The 23,604-nt window shown below is 35.9% G+C and overlaps 2 protein-coding genes across 8 annotated transcripts in view; one reads left to right on the top strand and one right to left on the bottom strand.

Annotated features, from left to right (window-relative positions):
• MS3_00006918 (uncharacterized protein) overlaps positions 1-2,602 on the bottom strand; it is a 15,737-nt gene extending 13,135 nt beyond the window's left edge. For both annotated transcript variants that reach the window (XM_051215159.1, XM_051215160.1), the window contains exons 1-2: positions 2,313-2,602; positions 1,482-1,553 (exon numbers count right to left, since the gene is read on the bottom strand). In XM_051215159.1, coding sequence (XP_051068343.1) covers positions 1,482-1,553; positions 2,313-2,379 — 139 coding nt within the window. In that variant the 5' untranslated portion in view covers positions 2,380-2,602. The remainder of the gene's footprint in view (positions 1-1,481; positions 1,554-2,312) is intronic.
• On the top strand, positions 728-15,216 carry MS3_00010828 (uncharacterized protein). Of its 6 annotated transcripts, XM_051219228.1 has the most exons (9): positions 731-782; positions 825-871; positions 2,643-2,712; positions 2,809-2,927; positions 4,457-4,534; positions 5,839-5,875; positions 7,097-7,218; positions 12,821-12,901; positions 15,061-15,216. In XM_051219228.1, the coding sequence occupies exons 1-9, from the start codon at positions 737-739 to the stop codon at positions 15,118-15,120; spliced, it is 660 nt and encodes a 219-aa protein (XP_051068348.1). In that variant the 5' UTR covers positions 731-736; the 3' UTR covers positions 15,121-15,216. The 6 variants fall into 6 exon arrangements, with proteins under 6 accessions (XP_051068345.1, XP_051068346.1, XP_051068348.1 ...); XM_051219225.1 differs by lacking the exon at positions 12,821-12,901 and having other exon boundaries at positions 728-782; XM_051219224.1 differs by lacking the exon at positions 4,457-4,534.
• Positions 15,217-23,604: the final 8,388 nt, after the last annotated feature.

Consider the following 23,604-nt stretch of genomic DNA (forward strand, 5'->3'; position numbering starts at 1 on the left):
AATCAATGGTTATTTGAAATAGATGTTCAGTGTGACAATTTGAACTAATGCTTAGTTGTGAATCGTTCTATCATGATTATAATGTACTGAATGGTAGTTTTAATATGAAGTAGTCAAAAAAAGTTATATGAGTTAATCAAGACAAGATAGTCTTTACAATAATGATTCATAGTTATTTGAGATTATAATGTACTGGGGATGCTAGATCCTCAGAATTCATTTGATTAATGTTTTATTTTGGAAATTTGAATTTCTTATTTTCGCGCTCAAAGCGCCCATTTTCACCTTTATGTTGTACTTCCCATTTGGTAAGTATTTAGTACCAAGTATGAAACTCCTAAGTAGAGTAAATCCATAACTAATTCTAACCTGCTATTAGATTATGCATATGCTTATCATAACATCGAAAAATCTTGCTAATGCCTCAGAAAATCACCACAATATGAATACTATCAAAAGACTATAAATCGAACATATAATCTCTATTTAATTCATCCAAAATTCTTTTCAAGTCACGCAATATAAAATAATCATATTAAAACTCTATGTATCCTCTGAAGGAAATCATCAAATAACCCTCTTATATAATTACCTTTGTTCATTGAAAACAAAAATACATCAAAGGTCAGTTTTTACAAAACCACCAATTCTATATATATATATATATATATATATATATATATATATATATATATATATATATATATATATATTCTTGAATACTTCCATTATCATTATGATTTATCAACTACTAATTTTATCATCATTAATTAATATTCTAAGTAAGTATAATTTCATATTGTGAGGTTTCCACTTTAATGAAGCTTCATCAGCCATCAAGGAATATCACAGTTATGAAAGTGAATTCAATGTAAGTGTAATACTTTATTATTAAAACTTTCTTATCCATATTTATATTTGAATAAAATGAGAATAACAAGATTTAAAGCATAAAATGATTTCATTATTTAATTTCAAGTCTTTTTATAAGTTGTAAAAAGTATAAAATTACAAACAGTAACATAATCATAAACAAGAGTTTAACACTCTTTGTGTAATGAATAATATAATACAAAACATATGATTAAACATAGTTTTGATTGGCACGTATTTATATTTTCAATCGTTGAGATTATGATTCAATTGAAGGTAGACCACTTTGAAAAACCTGAAAGCACTGGACAGCCGTTTCGTCCTATTGTGAGACTCCTCAGAAGTGCGCATCCATGATCCCACCTCGCGAGATTCGAACCCGAGACTTGTTGGTCTCGCACGCGAACGCTTAACCTCTAGATCATTGAGCCGTATTAATATGTTGAAAAGTGGTCATACAGACTAGAGGTGATGTCATAGTTACCGATCAACATAAGGAGATGTACAATTTCATAATTATACTGGCTATTTTTTAATGAGTGATCGATTAGATAGTTATTATTATCATATATTATTATTATTACTCATATTTAAAAATAACCTCTTACCATCAATTAACTGACGTTGTCTGACAATGTTTTCATTTAAAATGCTTAGTCCTCTAGTTACATTTGTTAATACTGTGTAAAGGTAAAATAAATAAACGGTTCATAACTGTATTATTTATGATAGTTCTACTAAGTGAATAATTAAAAATTAAAGGACTTACTTGTTGTACCACAGAATATATTTCAAATCACATTGTCTAATGTCATTAGCTTCTGTTTCTTAACTGTCTAAACTGTGATCTGAACCAAATAGACTGAAGAAATTTATTAGTCAGTCAATGACTTCATAATGAGTTTCAGTTTTATTCCCACTACTTACATGCTTTTTCAAACCCTCATTTTTATAATCAGAATAGATTATTGGTAAAAATTTTATCTAAACATGGGTAACAAGTGATCCATAAGTGTCAGCTTACCAGGATTTGGAACCAAATCTCCTCCATTTCCTTATATATATACACTATTCAATGAATGGATTTATTATATTCAGGCAAAACTACTTTATACTATTTACATGCAAAGATAGATAGTGGCTAGCAGTGGAATTCAGGACGCGCGTCTCGTCCTATTTGGGACTCGTCAACTAGATGTACCTGCATCCTAGAGTTGATGTTCACTCCGTGACTCGGATCCAATACCGTTAACTTCAAAACCCCATCACGTTATTCACTTAGCTACTGAGTCCTAATCGCCCTTAGTTTGTGCAATGGGGTGGAGTTTAAACTCAATTTGTATTATTTGTTTGAGAAGATACAAACAAACAATACAAAAATAGTTTAATGCTACTTACATTTGTCATTAACCATTTACGATAGAAATAATGAAGCTTACTGTTATTCAACATAAATGTATAGATTAAACACATTGATAAACTCATGGTACAATGTCTTAAGTTCATTTCTGTGTTCTATTAAATGATCAATTTGACTATTTTAGAGAAAAATAAAACTAATCCGTAGAAATCCAGCTGTAATAAATATAACACTAGTATTTATAACTCCCTTCAAAATTGTCTCTAATTGTGAAACCAACTTACTTACTTAATTACGTCTGTTATCCCACTTGAAGGAGTATAGGCCACCCACCAACACTCTCCATCCAACCCTAATTGTAAAACCAAGTCATAAGTATTTTTCTATTTTTGTTTTGTTTTTGTTTTAGAATATAAAATTCAACCAACTTAAACACATATATCATCATTTTATCTTAAATCAAAATCCAGCTAATCCTTGTAAGTTTATTTTCCATCAAAACAATAATCTATCTATCTTATTATGTACATGAACTTTCTCTCTCACCCTGATACTCACTCCTTTCTTTATTTCAGCATGTTTCGGTTGTAAATCTGGATTATGGTTGGCTAAAACATTTGTCTTTGGTAGTAAACAATTTGTACATGATCATATTGAAGTGACTTGTAAAAATTTAAAAAATATTTATCAACCTGTAAGAAACACAAAATATGGTTTATTCTAATGAAACATTATATTTCTTTTTTTACTTAAAACGATCCAAATTATTCATAACAGTCTGTTATGGTCTATGTTGAGATACAGGATGAAAAACTATATATGTGGTAAAAGAAAATTACACTCCACTATGAAGCATTCATCCATTAAATCAATAAAAAAAGAAGTGCTTAGTGAACATAGACACATTTTGAATAAACTATGATCGTTTTATTTATTTTCTGGTTAGCGTTTTTTTTAGCGAGTTAGTTTTCTACGGGATGGGGACGCTAACCCCATGCCCAACCCTCCTCCTTTATCCGGGCTTTGGACCGGCAGTAGCCCCCGAAGGGACTCCTGGCGGAGTTCGTTTTATTTATTCATTTATATATTTGAACATATAAATATTGGTACAGAGTGACACCGAATACATATGTGCCACACAAGTCACTTGATAAGTGTGTAGACTATAATACTGCCCGAGTGCCCAGAACAAAGCAGGTGGTTTTCTTAGGGAGGCACACCCGAAACCTTTGACCTAAAGGTTTTATCCACAAGGCTGTGGAACAACGTCAGGAGATGCAGTCCCATGGTAGCCGGTGACTAATAATTGGTTCATACGCCATTTTTTTACTCAGGATCGTATAGCCATTGTGCACCATTGGTTTGGAAGCAGGATCCATCATATCCACCAACCCGATTAATGCGCCGGATAGTTGTTTCTCCTCCTCTCAGTTTCGTAAACAATAATAATGGTGCGAGAAAGTGGTGAATAGGACTTCCGTGGGAGTGGCTGTATGCGCGCGGCCATGTGGAAGTAATTCGAGAAGGAGAGCTGACTCTCCTTACCTTCGGCCATACCAGGGCATTTGGGGTCAGTACTACATTATATGCCATCAAAAGTGATGATAGTCCAAATTAAATTCCGTTTACAAATGGAATAAATATTTGATGGTTTTTTGTTGTAATATCTCACTGTTTCATGTGATCAACATACATTTCTTGGACAACAATTTCCATCAAGAACTGGACATTAGCTGAGATGTCATTGAAATCCATGATATAAAAAATGAACATCCCCTTCTAGTTTTCTACTGCTACCACTACTACTACTACTCCTAGTGCATCAGAAATAAGCATCCACCATTTAACACCAAACGTTTTTTCGGGACTAAGAGTATGGATATCCAAACTAGAGCAAAAGAGCTGTCCAACACTCGGTAACTTCCAACCATCTGAAATTAATTTAGTGATGAAAATTAACTTTATATTAAATTCTAATAAGATCCATCATTGACAGTTACATGTCACTTTTAAAAAAAACAGAGATTTTTTAAAATTTAAGCTTACTCTGTTTAGCAATACTTGTCATAAATTTCTACAATATTCCACTTAATAACTACGATAATCACATTAGGAAAATAGTCAATTTTCTTTGATAAAACGAACACTATTCCATTTAACAACCATAATATTCTGTTTCTTAAAAACTGACGACTCTCTTCTTGGATTGTATATTTTTTCTAGTGTAAAAGAATATTAACTGAATTTCTGGATTACGCTTATGATCTGATATATGCTTACAGTTCAGCTGATTTATGTGCAGTAAGTTGTCTTAAAAAAATATGATAGTATGAATAATTTCCATTGTCAGTGTAAAGAGTTTACAGAAATGACGACTGTCATTATGTGGTATTGACCATTAAACTCGAAAATCTCCGTGAACGCTTCATACTAACAAAAGTATTTTTCTCATTAGTGATTGATTTTGAGAAGTAAATCACGGGGTTCCGGTAAGAAGCAATATCGAATGCAGTTTAATCGTATTGAGTTTAAGCCAGTTGCCCATCAATAACATTGGGAGATGGTTGCGTATTCTCGTAGATTGATTGAAGCAAAATAATATAAACCATTGGAGACAGGCTCAGCGGACTAATGGCTAAGCGCCCATTATGAGACCTAAAGATCGTAGGCTCAGTCGCTGGTATGTTGTGGAAAATCATTGCTGAGAGCTCTCACTCTAGTATAAACCAGTTGCCTAGTTCCTTTTGCTTTTTCATGGTTGTTTAACTAAAGTAAGATCGTAGTGTGAAGTGAGATCAAATAGTGAAATACTGTGTTTGATGATTTAATACGATAGATAAGAAACCCCATCTTTAAAGCATTAAATAGTAATGTAATACCGCAGAAAATATGAATGTAACCCCAAGGGGAAGACTTCAGCAATACATTAAATTTACAGACTGTAGTCGTCAAAGAATAATCCCAGTTGAGATACGATCGGACCTATGAACAATTATTTTGTCCAAGTACGGGACATTTTAGCAGTGCTCACTTGTATTTCCTCATTGTATCGTCGTCACAATGTACCTCAAATCGACCAAAGTTGTATATATACCGGTGGACATTTATCTGTTCCTTCTAATGCATTAGCGTTAACCATCAGACCTGAAGGTTTTAAGTCCGGTCCTAGGGGAATTTGTTGGTGCAAATCACCGAGGAATCCTATACTAGAATAAAACAGCTGTGCAACGCTCCTAGATTTTCTGTTACAGCCCAACTGAAATCGATATTTAACGAAAGTAACCTACAAACTAAATCACTATCCACCAAATCCCTTTAACTGATTCAATCAAGTCGCTATACATTGTCTCATTTATATACAGCCTCACCAGTTTAACGCTTTCAGAGTGAAAGAAAGTGACTAAAAGATACATCCAGCCGAAAAAACTGATCATTTTGATTTTTTCCTAAAACCCGATTCCATCCTAACTTTCTTCCACTGTCTTACATCATAGTGTAATCCTAGTTAGTTTAATTAGTTTAATGCCTCTGCAATTTATTACTATTTCATTACAAAAATTTATGGTTAGTTTGTACAATTTTTGTTTTGTTTTATCAATCCATAGCTTGCTGGGATATGTGCCAATCCACCGAAAATTGACTGTGAGAACATTTTACTTTTGAATTAGTATGGTTTTCATAATACTTTTTCTTATTAATTGAACAATCGCTTAAAAAAGTGCCATTGACTATAGAAATTGTTTTTTTTAATATTTGAGATCATGAATCAGTTGAAGCTAGACCACCATATAAAACCTGGCAGAACTAGACGGCCGTTTCGTTCTATTGTGGAACTCCTCGAATCTCACGAGGCGGGACTGTAAATGAGCACTGCTGAAGGGTCCTACAATAGAATGAAACGGCCGTTCAGTGCTTTCACGTTTTTCATGGTGGTCTATCTTCAATTGACTCATGATCTCAACTATTAAAATTACTATAATATCCACAAAAACCCCTTCTGATATTGAATTGTTATTTAGTAACTATGACAATTTAACTTGACACTATTGTTAATTATTGATTTACTAAATGATATTATCACTTTTGAAACAAACTGATTATGTCCGGTTATTATTTGACTCAAATGAAATTAAACTTACAGTTTTCATTTGCTATAATTTGTTGTAGTTTATTGGTATGATTTAATTTTATAGATGATTAGTTGATTTTAGATTAAGAACAGGTAACCCCAAAATAAACTATCCTTTTCAGTTGATATGAATTCTCATCAAATAACGTTATGATATTGGTTGCGATGCAATGATTGATTAATGAATTTGACTTATTCGATTTCATAAATTAATCTATATCAATGATGATGAGTATACTTAGTCTTATACTGTTTTTTATCATGTCATCTCATTACTTAGTCTCTAATCAGAATGCTAAGCCAGATAAATAGTCATTAGCATAATGTATCCTTATTATTATTATTTTTTCCGTTCAAATTAACAGAAAAAGAAAATAATTGTGTTGAAAAATATACAAACCGATTCCCTTGTTAAAGATGAATAGTGGCTAACAGTGGAATCCAGGACACGCGTTTCGTCCCATTTGGGTTTCGTTAGCTGGATGTGTCTGCATCTCAGAGTTGATGTCCACTCTGGGACATCTATCTGTCGAGTCTCAAATAGGACGAAATTCGCGTCATGGATTCCACTGCTAGCCCCCCATCCATCTTTGTTTATAATAGTCACCTATATACACTCGAGATATTACTTATTTATTTATCCAACTTATTTAAAAGATTACATAAACATTTAAATATTTATTAAGGAAAGTAAAACAAATCTTTTTAACTTCTTCCCTTTTTTTCCTAATTAGTTTGTCCACTTTGTTTAATGAGTGTAGCGGAAGGCAAAAATATATTATTATCCGATGCTCTTCTAAATGAATTACAATCTGTATTTGTACATGTATGTGATTATGTAAGATTGGAAGTAGAAGTAAGTAGTGCATGTATTAGTTTAAATTATGAGCTTTATTTCTAATTTCATTTTTTATGTTTTATACAATAATGACGACATAAATTTCATTCAAGGTTGTTTTTTTGATATAGATTGGGTATATCCCCAAACTTTTCATTGTTTAATACTTGTGTCGTACCCAGAACTTCTTACCATTTTTCCGTTCATCTATTTGGTGAATGCTGTATATTTGGGAACAATTTTCACAGAAGATATCATTTTGATAAGTTGAGGTAATCAGCGACTATTTACCACAAACATATACAGTGTAAAACAGCATGACATGTCTTCAGTCTACAGTAGTAAGAAAAGGAGACCAATCGAACCATATTAATCCCTGCAATTTGTATTACTGTAAAGATCCAATTTCGCTTTCAATATATCAAAAGAAGACGATGATATTGAATGTTCTAGTAGAGAATTCCAGTTATTCACTACTCGATACTGTCGGATAAAAAAGACTAAATGTGACTAAATAATTTTTCATGTAAATTCCACTCTAAATATCCATGATTCAGTCACTAAATGAATGAAAAAGAAAGACCGAAAGTTTTGGGTATGATGAATGTAGTTAATCATGTGGATAACTCCATTCATAATACGTTTTTTTGATATTCTATCAAGTATTATATATATTCTGAAAATAATTACAGAATTCACGCCAGTTTACAGGCATGATCAGCTTGATATAATTAGTAACATAAAATGTAGAGGACAAACGTGTGATATGAGATTGTTTTAGGTTACTAGTTCAAGAATTGTTTGGGCAGTACATTTGTGATATGTATTACAACAATGTAATGCATCGGCCGAGAACTTTTAATTCCTCTTAAGTGTACATCCTGTTGATTTATGAACAGTGCATGTAAGGTCATTTCCTATGCCATAAAGAATTGATTATAATCATCTACAATTAGAGAAAGTAAAATGGGAACAGAGAGCACGGAACAGCAAAGCAATAATTACTCAAATATGTCAGTTAGGTCAACCATAATGCATGTGTCATATGACTCAGTGACATATTGTTCATGTTAGATATTAGGGTTGCTAAGGTCGGTGTTAACGTAAGGTAACAAAGGGTAGGTGGTTTTATTTGGTGGATCCAGTAATAAGAATAGCTAAACATTTAAAGTTCTTATAATCTCACTTGTGGAATAAGATACACTTACAGGTGCTAGAACATTTAATACATATTTAGTGGAGCAGTATGCATCAATGCAGCAAATAAAGGATGAGAGTGATTTTATCTTACGAATAGATTGTGACAGATTATTCCAGAGTCTGGAAAATTTACAAGTAAAATAAAATATATAGAGAGATGACTTAGAAAGGGTCTGTTTCACTAGTGACAAGCAGTTACGGATGTTGTAATTAGAAGTTTCTGAACATTGACTTGCTTGACCGGATGTAAAGGATAGTTTATTAAGTATTTTGAAGAAAAAGTTTAGATTTAGTTTGAGTCTCCTCTTCCATAAAGGGTCTAGCCCAAGTTTATTACATCTAGAATTATAGGTTAAGGTACAATCAGCTCCAAGATATAATTACACACAAATAATTGACAAATGATATTCAACTGTACTTTCTACTTTTATAATAATTTCACAAAAGCTCCATAAAATAAGAAACTGATGGGCTATTTAAACTATGGTTAACTTTGAAATCTAGATTCTAAATTAATTTAAACAGAATAGATAAAATTTTATAACTCTCGGTTTCACTTCGTTCAATGTTATAACGGTTGGAATTGCACGTTTACACGTATGAGACGTTAATTTACCTTAGACGAATATCTAAACCAGATTCCCTCCCAGTGTCTATTCTACAGGACTTCAACACATCTCAGATCAAGAAGACGCGATTAGCCTGACCACAACGTAAATATATATCCACACCAGAACCCGACACAATCCAACAACAATGAACAATCAATCAATCAATCAATCAATCAATAATAATAATAATAATAAGGATAGGGGAATATATAACTCATCTGACACTTGTCAGACAATCTGCATGTCTGACTAAGCAGACAACCAATCATTATCATTCTCGCCTACACGTCATAAAAGTTGTGAATTTCTTTCGTGTATGACAATCGTTGTTGAACATAAATGGATTAATTTCGTTATTTGGAATAAAAATAATGTTCAGATAAAATAAGTTGAAAAACCGTGACCAGTGTAGTCCAATCCATGTCAAGTGGATAGAGTTATCCACTTCAGATGATAAATGAAGGATTGTGAAAGATTATTGTTCAATTGCAGTTAGACACTAACACCATTGGATGCCGGTTCAGTGGTCTAAGGGTTAAGTGTTAGCGAATGAAACCAAAGGCCCTGGGTTCGAGTCTCCAGTGTGGGATTGTGGATCTGCACTGCCGAGGAGTCCCATATGAGAACGAAACGGTCATCCAGTGCTTGCAGGTTTTCATTTGTGGTCTAGCTTAGACCGACTCATGAGAATAAATTGAATATTAGTGAAAATCAGAATGTACCTCATGAAACGCTATAATTAAATGCGATATTTATTGAAACTTATTAGGCTTCTCTATTAGTCCAATTCAAATCATGTCATATGATGAAATCCTAGTGTATCAAATGTTAACCGAAATCTTCAGTTTTAGTTATATCCGCTAATAAAACGAAGTGACTGAGTACATTTATAAGGTTATTCATAGTCTGGATCATTTAGTGGTAATATCTTTGACAATAATACTGACTGATACGAATTCAAAACCAACGAGAGAGATCTTTATTCTTTCCCCTTCCCACCAAAATTACACATATGCCTTACTAACAACTGGCAATATATTCAAAGAAACCAACACATATGTCAGTGTTAAATTTGTATGACCTATCACTGTATTAATTTGTGAGTCAGAATGTGGGTATGAAAAGTGTGAAAAATGTATGCATATGTAATATGAAGTCGTGGGGTTGAAATTAAGTGCGTGTGTGTGTAGACTGTGTGGAAATAAATAAGGTCAAATGTCACAATTGATTGATCACTGGGTGGTGATCAATGTCATGCTTGTCTAGTCCCTATTAGTGCAGATCGAATGCTATCGATCATGTTGCAATGTGGCCACCAGTCTAGGTGACTCGACACTGCGGGCACTATGTATTGAGATTAGATGGTGGTTGGAGGTAGTCAACAGGAAACCCTGGACCCGGGTTTCGTGCTACTTGGCACTCGTCAGCAAGGTGTACCTGTACGTCTCTGACTGTGAAGCTGGGTGACACGAGATCGAATCCGCCAGGGAGCACCAGTTCCCTCAAGATTACAGGTACACCTTGCTGACGAGTGCCAAGTAGCACGAAACCCGGGTCCAGGGTTTCCTGTTGACTACCTCCAACCACCATCTAAGGTCAAATGTGAAAAATTCACTTGTATCTTGCCAATGTTGTTTAGGACTGCAATTGATCAGTCTCTTATTGGCATATGTGCATACTAATGGCAGCATCATTGATGAACAGGGTGGATCTGATGCAGATGTGAAGGAGCGGATCGGCAAAGCAAGAGCAGCATATTTACAACTGAGGAACATCTGGAACTCAAAGCAACTGTCAACCACCACAAAAGTCAGGATTTTCAATACAAATGTCAAGACAGCTCTACTGTATGGGGCAGAAACCTGGAGAACTACGAAAGCCATCATCCAGAAGACACAAGTGTTTATTAACAGTTGTCTACACAAAATACTTCGGATCCGTTGGCCAGACACTATCACAACAACCTACTGTGGGAAAGAACAAACCAGATCCCAGTGGAGGAAGAAATCAGGGAGAAGCGCTGGAAGTGGATAGGACACACATTGAGGAAAGCACCCAACTGCATCACAAGACAAGCCCCCACATGGAATCCTGAAGGCCAGAGGAGAAGAGGAAGACCAAGGAACACATTACTCCGGGAAATGGAAATAGACATGAGAAAAATGAACAAGAATTGGATGGAACTAGAAAAGAAGGCGGAGGACAGAGTGGGTTGTAGAATTCTGGTCGGCGGCCTATGCTCCATTGGGAGTAACAGGCGAAAGTAAGTAAGTAAGCATACTGTGCGTATTGCATCGATATTGCCTTAATTCAGATGAATTATAAGCAAAGATGGATAGTGGCTAGTAGTGGAAACCAGGATGCGCGTTTCGTACTATTTGGGAATTGTCAACCGAATGTACTTGCATCTCAGAGTTGATGTTCACTCTGGGACTCGAACCCAGTATCGTTCTCTCCAAACCCCATCACATTATCCGCTTAGCTACTGAGTCCTGATAGGCACTTGGTTGTGCAATGGAGAGAAGTTTAAATCCACGTGGTATTTTTTTGCTTGTGTCTTCCCACTGATGTTCAGGACTGCAATTGATCAGTCTCTTATAGCATATGTGCACGCCTCGGCTACTCGCCTCTGTAGTTGGAAAAGCCTTACATAACCACGTTGATCGCCTCTCATTTTACATCCAAATCACTCAAAACTAAAAATCACCAAACACTCGTCTCATTCTATTTCGACATCACTGTTATGCAGTACATGCCATATGAACACACGAGGTATCGAAACTTAATTTTCAATCAAAGGAAAAAATTTTCAGAAACCCACATGTATCCAAATCATAATAAATCGAGTAATCCATATCTTGCCTTCAATACAAAAAAGAAATGACATATTGTAGCATAGTTTATTTTAAGTAAATTTCGATTCTTCATTATAGTAGTAAATAGTACTTAGAATATTATATATATGTAATGAATGAACACTCAAGTGAGGAAGATCAATTTATTGTTGAATACAAAATTACAGAGTTCGTTCGTAAAATGGGGAAAACCATACATTAAGTATTTTGTTTTCAAATCCTCTATCAGTTATCTCAAACTTCATCGTTCCTTCATTACCATTGCCATTAATCACACTCTATTTACATTCACATTCTCATCAATTCGATATTCTCAAACTTCTGCTGTCAAGCATTACACTTCTAATTTATATCGACATAAATAATATTAAAATATAAAATATTATTAACATATATTGAAGTTTCAATAGTTGAGATCATGAGTAAATTGAATATAGACCACCATGGAAAGCCTGGAAGCACTGGACGGCCGTTTCGTCCTATTGAAATTACTACAATCTCCCAAAACCCCTTCTAATACTAATCAACATATTCTCACTAAAGACTAGCTTCAAGAGGTATATCCTGGAGTTCCAGTGAAAAGTAGTGGCCATTGGAGTTCAACCGGGTCTGTTGTGAGATAGTAACTCACTGAAGACAATGGTGGATGTGTCACTCAATTTGGTGGATTAGTTGAAGTTAGACATCAACACCAAAGGATGCCGGTTCAGTGGTTTAGAGGTTAAGCAATCCCGCGCGAGACTGATATGTCCTGGGTTTGAATCTCGCAAGGCGGGATCATGGATGAGCACTGGTGAGGAGTCCGACGTTAGGACGAAACGGCCGTCCAGTGTTTCCAGGTTTTCCATGGTGGTCTATCTTCAGTTGAATCATGATCTCAACTATTGAAATTACTGCAATTTCCACAAAACCCCTACTGATATATTGAAGTATTGTATTTTATTTATTTTATAGTGTTCCACATTTTTGAATGAACTTTATAAAAATGTTGTCGATATAATCAAACATGTTGTAGAACCACATTTTGTTTGTCAGGTAAATACTTAATTTAAACATTAATTATTTACAAACACATTTGACATAGTTATAGAAAGAAAACTTTTTAAAAGAAAATCGAACGAGACTATAAGTTATGGACGAACCAATCAGATTTAAGATAGCAGGTCTAGGATTTTGGCGCGAACTTCATTCATCTATTTGGCTAAAAAGAGTTTTGGTATTATAGCTTATGTCAGTTCGTGATCAAAACTTTAGATTTAATTCCTAACCCTACCCATCAATTGTAATTCATAATTCGAATTCCTCATACTAGTTTATAATACTCATGTTGTCCTAGCTATTAGGTGTACACTCTCAAGGTCAGTTTAGCGTCTCTCGAATGTCATCCATAAATTATACTCTCACCGAAAATTGGTATCTAATACTATTTGAATACGGTATTGTACAAACAGGGGGAAAAGTAGATATTATTTAAACACAATAAACAAAAAACTCACATTGTTAATGGAGTTAGATCACCATGGAAAACCTGAAAGCAATGGACGGCCGTTTCGTCCTGCTGAGGAGTTCCATAATAGGACGAAACAGCCGTCCATTGCTTTCAGGTTTTCCATGGTGGTCTATCTTCAATTGATTCATCATCTCAACTATTGAAATTTCGGTATTTACAAAATCAATAAATTCTTAGTAAATAACTAACAATGGAATTCAGATCTTCAAATTCCTAGATATCATCGATCTCTGATCGAATTCAGTCTTAGATATCAACAACGAAAAAAATGCTATTCCTTGTAATTAAAAGTAGAGAAAATTCCACAACTGTTGGATAATTTGATGAGTATTGTGGTCACGTATTTTGAAGAGAAGGAAGAATACTTCTAGGACCGAGTCTTGATGTAAACATTAACTCTATGGTATAGAATTCCTCTGCTAGCTACTGTCACATAACATAATGTATCAGTTAGGTATTATGAACACATATTAGATGGGATTAGGTTTAAAATGGTTGTACTCAACCATGAGAATTAACTTTGGAATGTTTACAAATAACTAAAAGTCATTCAGTAATAAGCAACGTAGAGAGGAATTGTCAAGGTGAATAACGGAGTAATATTAGCAGCCATTATAGTTAAAAGATAAGGAGTACAGAACATAACTGGAGAAAAATGAATGAAGTTGTAAGATAAATAGCATAACATAAATTTAAAGTACAGGATCGAGGGAAACAAAAATAGTGAATGCATCTGCACCTCGCAAATGGCTGTGAAACAATTTCACGTAACGACTTCAACTCAATCTTCGAAAATTCACAATATCACCAGCCAATCTGCCATCTTTGTCAAGTATCCTAATAGCTGGTGTGTTTTTTTCGTTGTTCAAGTAATTGATTTCAAGAAAACACGGTCGGTGTGTTGATTCAAACAGGAAGCTTCAGTCTCAGAAGATAATTTAGCACTTCTAAAATAATCCTTTATCCAGTAGTTTAAAAGAATTGATATGAATAAAGTTGAAAAAAATGAACCCCTAACAGGCAACCCATAAATTCTAAATAAGACGAAATGTACTTCTTGAATCCTAATTCTAGCCATAATGCCAAATCGACTCAATCCGCTTAACAAAAACATGTCCTCAGAAATTAACCAATTTTTCTTCTGAATATCGCCATTGGAAAATTACAAACTCTTGTTAATAATTTTATAGTTGAATTCATGAGTCAATTGAGGCTAGACCACCATTGAAGACCTGGAAGCACTGGATAGCCGTTTCGTCCCAATATGGAAATTCCCAGCTGTTCTCATCTATGGTCCTGCATACGGGACTCAGAGCCAGGACCTTCGGTCTCACGCACAAACGCTCAACCTCTAGACTACTTAGCTGTCGTTCAACGGCGTTAACATCTAACTTCAATCGATACACGATGTTTCATGACCATCTCGTGAGCGAGACAGAATGTCCTGGATTCGAGTGTCTTTGATGTGGGATCATAGATGCGCACTGTTGAAGAGTTCCATACTAAAACGAAACGACGGTCCAGTGCTTCGAGGTTTTCCATAGTGGTGTAGCTTCAATTGATTCATGAATTCAACTATTAAATTACTAAAACTTGGGTTTTCGTCTAAAATTTTTATTTAACTTTGGAAAGTTATCCATTCTAGATAGTCTAATTATTCTTTTATTTATTATATTATTTTTAGCTGGGTCACATGTGTAACGCAACATATACAGAAGGATCGGATTACATTAGAATTGCATAAGAAGAACACTTTTTTTTATTGGTAAACAAAATGTATTGTTATTACAATTTTAGAATCAGCATACAAAAATAAATCATAAAAATTATGGATCATTTAGACTATTCATTGTTTTGTATATAACTGACGATCAAACCATTATCTAAAGTGATATTATTCCTTTTATAGATCTTTAAATCTCTTCAAGTCAATATAGGCTAAGCAGTCCTTGTAATCGGCACATTAACGTCTACAGACAAAAATGCCTAATTGACAAAAAAAACCTCTGTTGAAATATAATAAACTATGTAGATGTTTTAACATTACAGGAAATCATTTTCGGAATTAATAGTCCATTGGTAACTTACCGACTGTTACATAGCTCGATAAGAAATCAAAGATAACAAAGGGAAATTGGTTCGGTCAGAATTCTAGGAAACTTTTACTGATGTATACTTGAATGCAGAAAACTTAGAGAAATCAATTCCTATGGATTCTTTAGAATCAACTAACAATAAACGACGTACATACATACACAAATACTAGCACTCTACATTTCATAAAATATAAAGCATGTGTAAATGTACACATGTATTTAATTAAACCAGCATTTGTTTATCTATTATGAAAACTGCTTTACTAAGTAAACACGTTAACGACTAACCTTTAACTTCATTACATCCTAAATGCGTTCAATTTATTTGTGATTACTGTTTCATGATAACTTAAACTTAAAAATTCCATGAGTCTGGTAAGCAAAATCATAAGTTGAATAAACAATCCTAGGTTTTTATTAGTAAGAGGATTTGTGGAAATTGTAGTAATTTAACAGTTGAATTCATGAGTTGGTCTAAACTAGACCGCCGTTGAAAACCTGGAAGTACTGGACAGCCATTTCGTTTTAATATGGAACTTCTCAACAGTTCGCACCCAAATCCTGCGTACGGAACTCAAAGCCAGGACCTTCAGTCTCAAGCACAAATGCTTAACCTCTAGACCACTGATCTGGCGTCCAACAGTGTTAACATCTAACTTCAATCGATACATAATATTGCATGACCATCTCGTGAGCATGATAGAATGTCTTGGATTCGAGGCTCTTTGATGCGGAATCATGGATGCGTACTGTTGAGTAGTCTTACAATAGAACGAAACAACTGCCCAGTGCTTCGAGGTTTTCCATAGTGGTCTAGCTTCAATTAACTCATGAATTCAACTATTAAAAATCCTAGGTTTTCACTGGAAATTATTAGTTTACTTATTTAATATAATAAAATATGGATTGCCCGACCGTAGCTGCTACCTTGAAGCGGTGGTCGGGCTTGCCTATCGTGATGACCCAACCGAGCTATATTGGCTGGAACATATGTTCCTGTAGGTTCTACCATGCTAGGAAGGTCTATTGGAGAACGGTAAAACTAAAAGCAGCAACTCAAGGTCTGAGGGCGAAGTTGTACTGCTGACTGTAGAAGGGTGTAACAGCAGTAAGGTGTTTCCCTTGGACAACCAGCATCTGCAGAGGTGCTGCCTTCTTACAAGGAAGGAATGGATTAGAAAAGGTCGACCCTAAAAATTTCACACCTCATCTTACCTCACGGATTTCCGTCTCCGGCGGTAAGGCCCTTTGAAGCACGAAGCTAACACGTCAAAAGCTCGCCACAAAAAGGCCATGCGTGACCGGCCTCAAGCAGTTGTCCCTTGGGCTCTGCGGACACGCTCCCAAGTCGTAAATACCAGCACTAATCCAACTTCCTTTTCAGGTTCTTCAAGAAATACCCTTTCAAGGTTTGGGTAGCCGGGAAGTTATATCAGCCCTCATACCCGTAACAGCACACGAGGCCAAGTCGGTCACATTCAAATCCTTCCTACACCTAATTCCTCTCTTACCTCCACGACTAACCCTTCTCACGTCCCTTTATCACCTCGTCCCACTAAAGCAAACGATTCGAGTACGCGGAACGTTATTCCTGGTCTCCTGAAACCACGCTCTAAACTACATGTAGGAGCTTTTAACGTCAGAACACTGTGCCAAATAGGACAACAGGCTTCCTTAGCTAGGAATTTAGAATCTCGCGCCATCGATGTGTGCTGCGTCTCCGAAACGCGCATACAGGATTCGAGTAGTGTCATTCATTTGACCTCACCATATCAATGTAAAGAACTAACTTGATTCACACTTCGTGTATCTGGAAGCCATGATGCTGCTTCCCATGGCCTCGCTGGCATAGGTATAGCATTGATTTCTAGGGCAAATCGAGCTCTCTTAGAGTGGATCTCAATAGACAGTCCAACTAAATGGAACAGCAAGGACTCGGAAAGATAGGGACACTCATCGTTGCCTCTTCGTCGTCTCTGCCTATTCTCCCACTGACTGCAGCTCAGATGATGTAAAAGATGAGTTTCACAGAAAGCTTTCCGCTCTGATTTAGTGATAGTGGCTGGTGACTTTAATGCTCAAGTAGGTAAACTAAGCGAGAGGGAAAGACACCTGGGTGGATCTTATGGAGTCGCGGCTCAAAGAACAGATAATGGCGACCGTCTGTTGCAGCTATGCTCAGATAACCGCCATTTCCTTGCAAATACTAACTTTAAACATAAGGAAAACATCTTTTAACATGGAGACCCCCTAATTCGTCCCAACGTTGGACCCAAATAGATCACATCGCTAACAGCCACCGATGGAGGGGCTCGATAGAAGACTGTCGCTCATTCTGGAGCACATGCTTAGATTCAGATCATGCTCTAGTGCGAGTGCGTATCTGTCTGCGTCTTAATGGACGTAGGAAAGAAGCTGCAAGGAAACCTCTTAGGGCCCTACTTAATGATAGTCAAGCTAAGAGTATATTTCAGGAACAACTAGGAAATCAGTTAGGCAGCCATGTATGTGATGCCCACCCCGAGGCAGCATGGAATGATATCCGAAAAGCTGTGGAAACAGCAGTGATATCTGCTAGTAAGGTAAACCAGAAGGTTAGGGGGCAACACTGGATCTCAGCAGCATCTATCGCACTGATAGATGCTCGGAAACTCATTCCACCTGGCTCTGAACATAACCAACAGCGGAGTCAGCTTAAGCGCAAGCTGACAAGAAGCCTACGCAATGATCGTGAACAGTAATGGTTAGCGAAAGCAAGAGAGATGGAAAAGGCAGCGGCAATAGGTAGTAGCAGACAATTGTTCAGACTCGTTAAGGAAACCGGAATTAGGAACCCGACCGTTAGCGAAACAATCTCAGAGAAAGATGGACATACTATACATTCTCAATCCAGGAGATTGGATCTATGGGCAGAACACTTTAGGGATCAGTTCAACCGGCCTTCAGCCACACTTCGGTTTCCCACGACCTCCAGTCAACCTGAATGGCAAGTTAATTTAGGTCCTCCGACTCTTTATGAAGCTGAAAAAGCTATAGGAAATCTTAAGCGTGGGAGAGCAGCAGGTCCTGACAGGTTTACTCATGAGATTTTTAAGGATGTTGGTTCAGTATTAGCAGTGAGATTAACCGAGGTCTTAGGTAGAATTTGGGAACTGGACGCAATCCCATCTGACTGGTCTCAATCACTGATTGTGGCAGTCTGTAGGAAAGGACAAAAGTCCTCTTGTGACAATTATAGAGGAATCAGTGTGACAAATATAGTGTCTAAAATATTAGCTTCAATAATACTTCGACGCCTAACTCAAGCTCGTGAAGAGAAGACTAGGGAAAACCAGGCCGGTTTTCGACCTGGACGTGGTTGTATAGATCAGATACTCACACTACGTCAGCTTCTAGAACACAGACACACGTTCAGACGCCCCACAATCGTAGTATTTCTCGACCTTAAGGCGGCGTTCGACTCTGTCGATCGTAAGGTTTTATGGCAGTGTTTGTCACTCAAAGGAGTACCAAAGAAGTACATTAACCTTATACAGGCTCTCTACTCGAACACAACTGGTCGAGTGAGAGCTTATGGCGAACTGTCATCAGAATTGATTACCTCAAGTGGTGTTCGTCAGGGCTGTCCACTCTCCCCATTCTTGTTCAACTTTGTCATTGACGTACTTTTAGAGATAACACTCTCCTCGTCTAGATTTCCAGGGGTTGAACTTCTACCAGGAGGTTCACTTGTTGACTTAGTTTTATTTGGCGAAGACGCTGGCAAAATGCAGAGTCTTCTGACCACTCTAAGCAACAATGCAAGCATATTCGGGATGCGATTCTCCCCCTCAAAATGCAAAATGTTGCTTCAGGATTTGGTTGCATTGACACCCGAACTAATGATAGGGAGTGAAGTAATTGAGCGTGTCGATCGCTTCACTTATCTTGGATGTCTCATCAGCCCTTGTGGTCTGGTGTGTGACGAAATCTCAGCACGGATACAGAAGGCTCGACTAGCTTTTGCCAAATTGCGTCATTTATGGCGTAGGCGAGATATTCATCTATCAACCAAAGGACGGGTTTACTGCGCAGCAGTTCGTCCCGTCCTACTTCATGGCAGTGAAACATGGCCGGTAAGAGTAGAGGATGTTCGTAGGTTACTAGTATTCGATCATAGGTGTCTTCGAAATATTGCTCGTATATCCTGGGACTATCAAGTAAGTAACGCAGTTGTTGGGAAACGGGTACTAGGTAAGGATGGCAAATCAATTGATGAAGTAGTGAAACTTCATCAGTTGAGATGGCTGGGATACGTGTTACGTATGCCCAACGACCGACTACCTCGACGTGCGATGTTCAGTGGTATAGGAGTAGGCTGGAAGAAAGCTAGGGGCGGCCAGACCAAAACGTGGCACAAATCCATGAAGTCACTGACAAGTGGACTGAGTCATGTTGGTAGGTGTAGACTACCTGGTTGGGGACCACGAGATGATAGCAACTGATGGTTAGAGACCCTGAATGACATGGCTGAAAATCGTTTGCAATGGCGCAGGTGCATACACTCTTTGTGTTCTCCCAAATTCTAATCTTCTGAATTCTTCATGTCCTTTATTTTCTTTCAAAATTTATTTCACTGTATTATACTTTTTGAATAAGATCTTCAAACTCTAATCTTTCCAATTACTGTTTATATTCTTACCGCCTCTACCACTACGGGATTTGAATCGATAACTGCATCTCTGTGCTAATGTGGTGTGGCAACCTGAACTGATGTACGTACGTACGAAGTTCTACGTTGTTATTGACTGACTGACTGAAATATGGATTGATATCATGTTAAATCTTGAGTTATGATAAAAAATAAATCTCTATACAATCATTTTTCAGATGTATAAACTATTAGGTGACAATGTGTTTTAGAGAATGTAGACAATCACTAGGGTATATGATTTACCTTTCTTTAAGAACCATGCTATAAATAACAGAACCAATCCTATATGAAATCCCGGATCTCATGAGCACGGTTTCAATCTATACATGTCAGTAAGAACTAAGAAGCCAGGTGTAATGATCAAATCATTATCTCTTTAATATGATAAATAATAAATTAAAAACCAAATCCTATTCAGGAAGTAAGAATACCATGCAACATCACCAGTTTTGCTAGGTAAAGCGAAATCTGAACAAACCACTTATTGGTTGAGAGATGAATATCTACTCCAAGGAAGAAGGAAAGCAATTGTTTGTGTTTAGAATTATAATAAATAAGATCTGCTTAATCTCACAGACTATTCGGCTTCATCCCTCTGAATAACAACGATAATAAATATCGGAATCAAAACACAAATTGCCAAGAGGATAAGACTATAACCTACCCCCAAAATTGTTTACAATGTTATCACTTTTCAAATATCCCAAGTTTCAGTTAACGAACTTATATGAACAACAAAGTCTTTTAATTACAAGTATGCAAATATGAAACAGAAGTACAAAATAATAAAAGAGAGATTTATTTTTAAAAAATCGCCACAGACTACTCGTATTTCAACATGAATCGATAGTTTGAATCCCGCGAGATGGATCGTGGATGCGTACTGCTGGGGAGTCCCACAATAGGACGAAACGGCCGTCCAGTGCTTCCAGGTTTTCAACGGTGGTCTAACATCAATCAGTTCATGATCTCAATCAAAAAACTTAACAATCACTACAACCCCTAAACTGAAAATAAAAGTAATGTAGAACACTAAATTATAATAAATCAATAATAAGTTAGAATTTGGATGGTTGCTGGCGGTAGTATTCAAGATGTGCATTTCGTCCTATTTGGGACTCGTTAGCTGTACTTATCTTCTCACAGAATGCAAATATTCCAATAAAAAACAGATCAATTAAAGTCCTAACCATCAATGGGAAAAGAATTTTCCGTACAGTATTTAACTACTAATAAGTAGACAAATGTTTATCAACATGAATTACTGAATAACATCCAACCTATAATAATTCCATCCCAGCTTAGTTGTACACCTAATAAATAAGTGAACATTGCTACCAATGCTATTGACAAAACTGTAGGAAAACTTTCAGTGAATTCATGATTTGTTGACAGACTCATTATGTAGATATCCCATTGAGGCAAAAAACGCTTTTTTGCAAGCGAGTTAAGCATTTCAGTGAGGTCTGTGATGATTGCAAAATAATCCAAGTCAAAGACTACTGATCATCTAAAGTGTCACTGTAAACGCCGAATAAATGACGTCCCTAATGAATTCCACTCACTGTCTCAGACTCTGTATGACTGGTGATGAAGTAGAGTAGGCAAAATCATCTGCCCACAGTATTCTAAGGAAAAAAAACTTAAAATAGGGATTCTTCTAAGTTTAACCACTGATGTTTTCTATGAATCTTTTGAACAATGGAAACAAAGATACAAAAAGTATGCTAATGAATAGTATGGGTTTCTTTTTTAGGGAAACGAATATGACGTAACTTAAACGTTGTCAAATAAATTTTGTCTGACTGTATTATTTGTTTTTTGTAATTATTTGATTAATGGTATATCGGTTCTAATCGGAATTAAACATACATCAATAATAAACAGAAGACTAAATCATTTTTGTCCTTTAGTAAAGCCCTAGAGTTATTGATTTAGCGAATCGAAACCCTTTCTAATGTTTTGATTATATTCATTAAAAGTAAAGTTTGTGTAATTGTTTTGTTTATATTTGTCTATATCATCTGAAGTGAACACAAACGAACTCATGTATGATTGGACATGAAAGTTTCAAGTTTCACACTATGAGTCCTATTTGTCGTTTTCTTTTTTGATCATTGAACTATCAGTCCAATTGTGGCTTAGACTAATTTTTAATCAATATTAAACAAATGTTAACCTCCTTAAACAATCCAAATTATTCATTGTAGACTGTAACGATAGAATTATTATAGCTTATGAGTGTATTTTTATAGTCAAGTTTAACCTTCATAGTTTAAATTTGACTGAAACCAAATAGTTGGCATTGAAGAAACTTTTTTTAATCTAAAAATAACTAACTTGAAAGGAATTGTCTCTAGATAATCATCATGAGCGACTAATTTCACAAATCTTGTAACTTTGAATGTTATGAAATGTTTTACTTTAGTATTTATTTGGACATATAAACATTGGTACTAAGGGGCACCAAATACATATGCACTACATAGGTTCCTAAAAGACCGCTTCAGTAGTCGTAGTCAATGGTAGCACTCAACTTCTAACCAGTGACTTAAGATCGTTTCAACAGAACAGAGTTTCCACTAAAGGCGAGCTGCTAAGTTGAAAAATAAAATTTGGAAAATAAGAATAAAGGTGGATACATAAGTGACGTAGTATAAAGGAAATAAGAACGAATAATATCATATGATTGTGAATAAGATTTGTTTGAGAGAGCGTTAAAGCAAGAGAAATTTTTCCAGTCGTATTTATCATTGATATGCGTGAGGGCTGTGATACTGCTCGGGTGCTGAAATCGAAGCAGGTGGTTTTCTTAGGGGGCCACACCTGGACCCTTTGACCTGGAGGTTTAATCTACAAGGCAGTGGAGCAATGTTAGGAGGTGCAGTCCCATGGTAGCCGGTTACCAACAAAGTTTTCATACACTAATTGTTCCCTCAGGATCATGTAGTCAATGTGCACCCTTGGTTTGGAATCAGGATTTCCCAACTCCCTTAGATGGACCCTCCATTTTAGGATAAATCTTTATCAATTACACATGGATATAGAAAAAGATAATATTTTTAAGTTATTTATAATGAAAACTATTCAAAACATAGAAGGTAACCGATTAGATGTTAGATAGTACATATTGTAATTTTAATCTTACACTAGTACCGTTTTATGGTAGAAATTGATGAATTTCTATTAAGATCAAATGTATTTTTTTAATAAAATCGATGAACTCATTGTTAGTAAGGTGGGCAATGTACATATTCAAAAAATACTACTATTTACCTATGCTCCTCCAGAAGGGATAACAGGCGTAATTAATTAAGTACTTATCATAAACAAGTTCATTTGGTTATCTTTTTATTGGTACTGGGATGGATATGTAATAGATTTAATGTAGAGAGATATTATATCAAACTTATTGTCTGCATCACTTGGCAAATTCACT

Source organism: Schistosoma haematobium, chromosome 2, assembly GCF_000699445.3.
Source record: "Schistosoma haematobium chromosome 2, whole genome shotgun sequence".
Lineage (NCBI taxonomy): Eukaryota > Metazoa > Platyhelminthes > Trematoda > Strigeidida > Schistosomatidae > Schistosoma > Schistosoma haematobium.

What these genes read in the sequence shown, in the direction of transcription:
- MS3_00010828 (XM_051219228.1), top strand. Translation starts at nt 737, where the DNA reads ATGATTTATCAACTACTAATTTTATCATCATTAATTAATATTCTAA. An exon ending in TCAAAATCCAGCTAATCCTT is followed by an intron (nt 2,713 to 2,808) that starts GTAAGTTTATTT and finishes TCTTTATTTCAG; the next exon opens with CATGTTTCGGTTGTAAATCT. An exon ending in AACCACATTTTGTTTGTCAG is followed by an intron (nt 12,902 to 15,060) that starts GTAAATACTTAA and finishes TATTATTTTTAG; the next exon opens with CTGGGTCACATGTGTAACGC.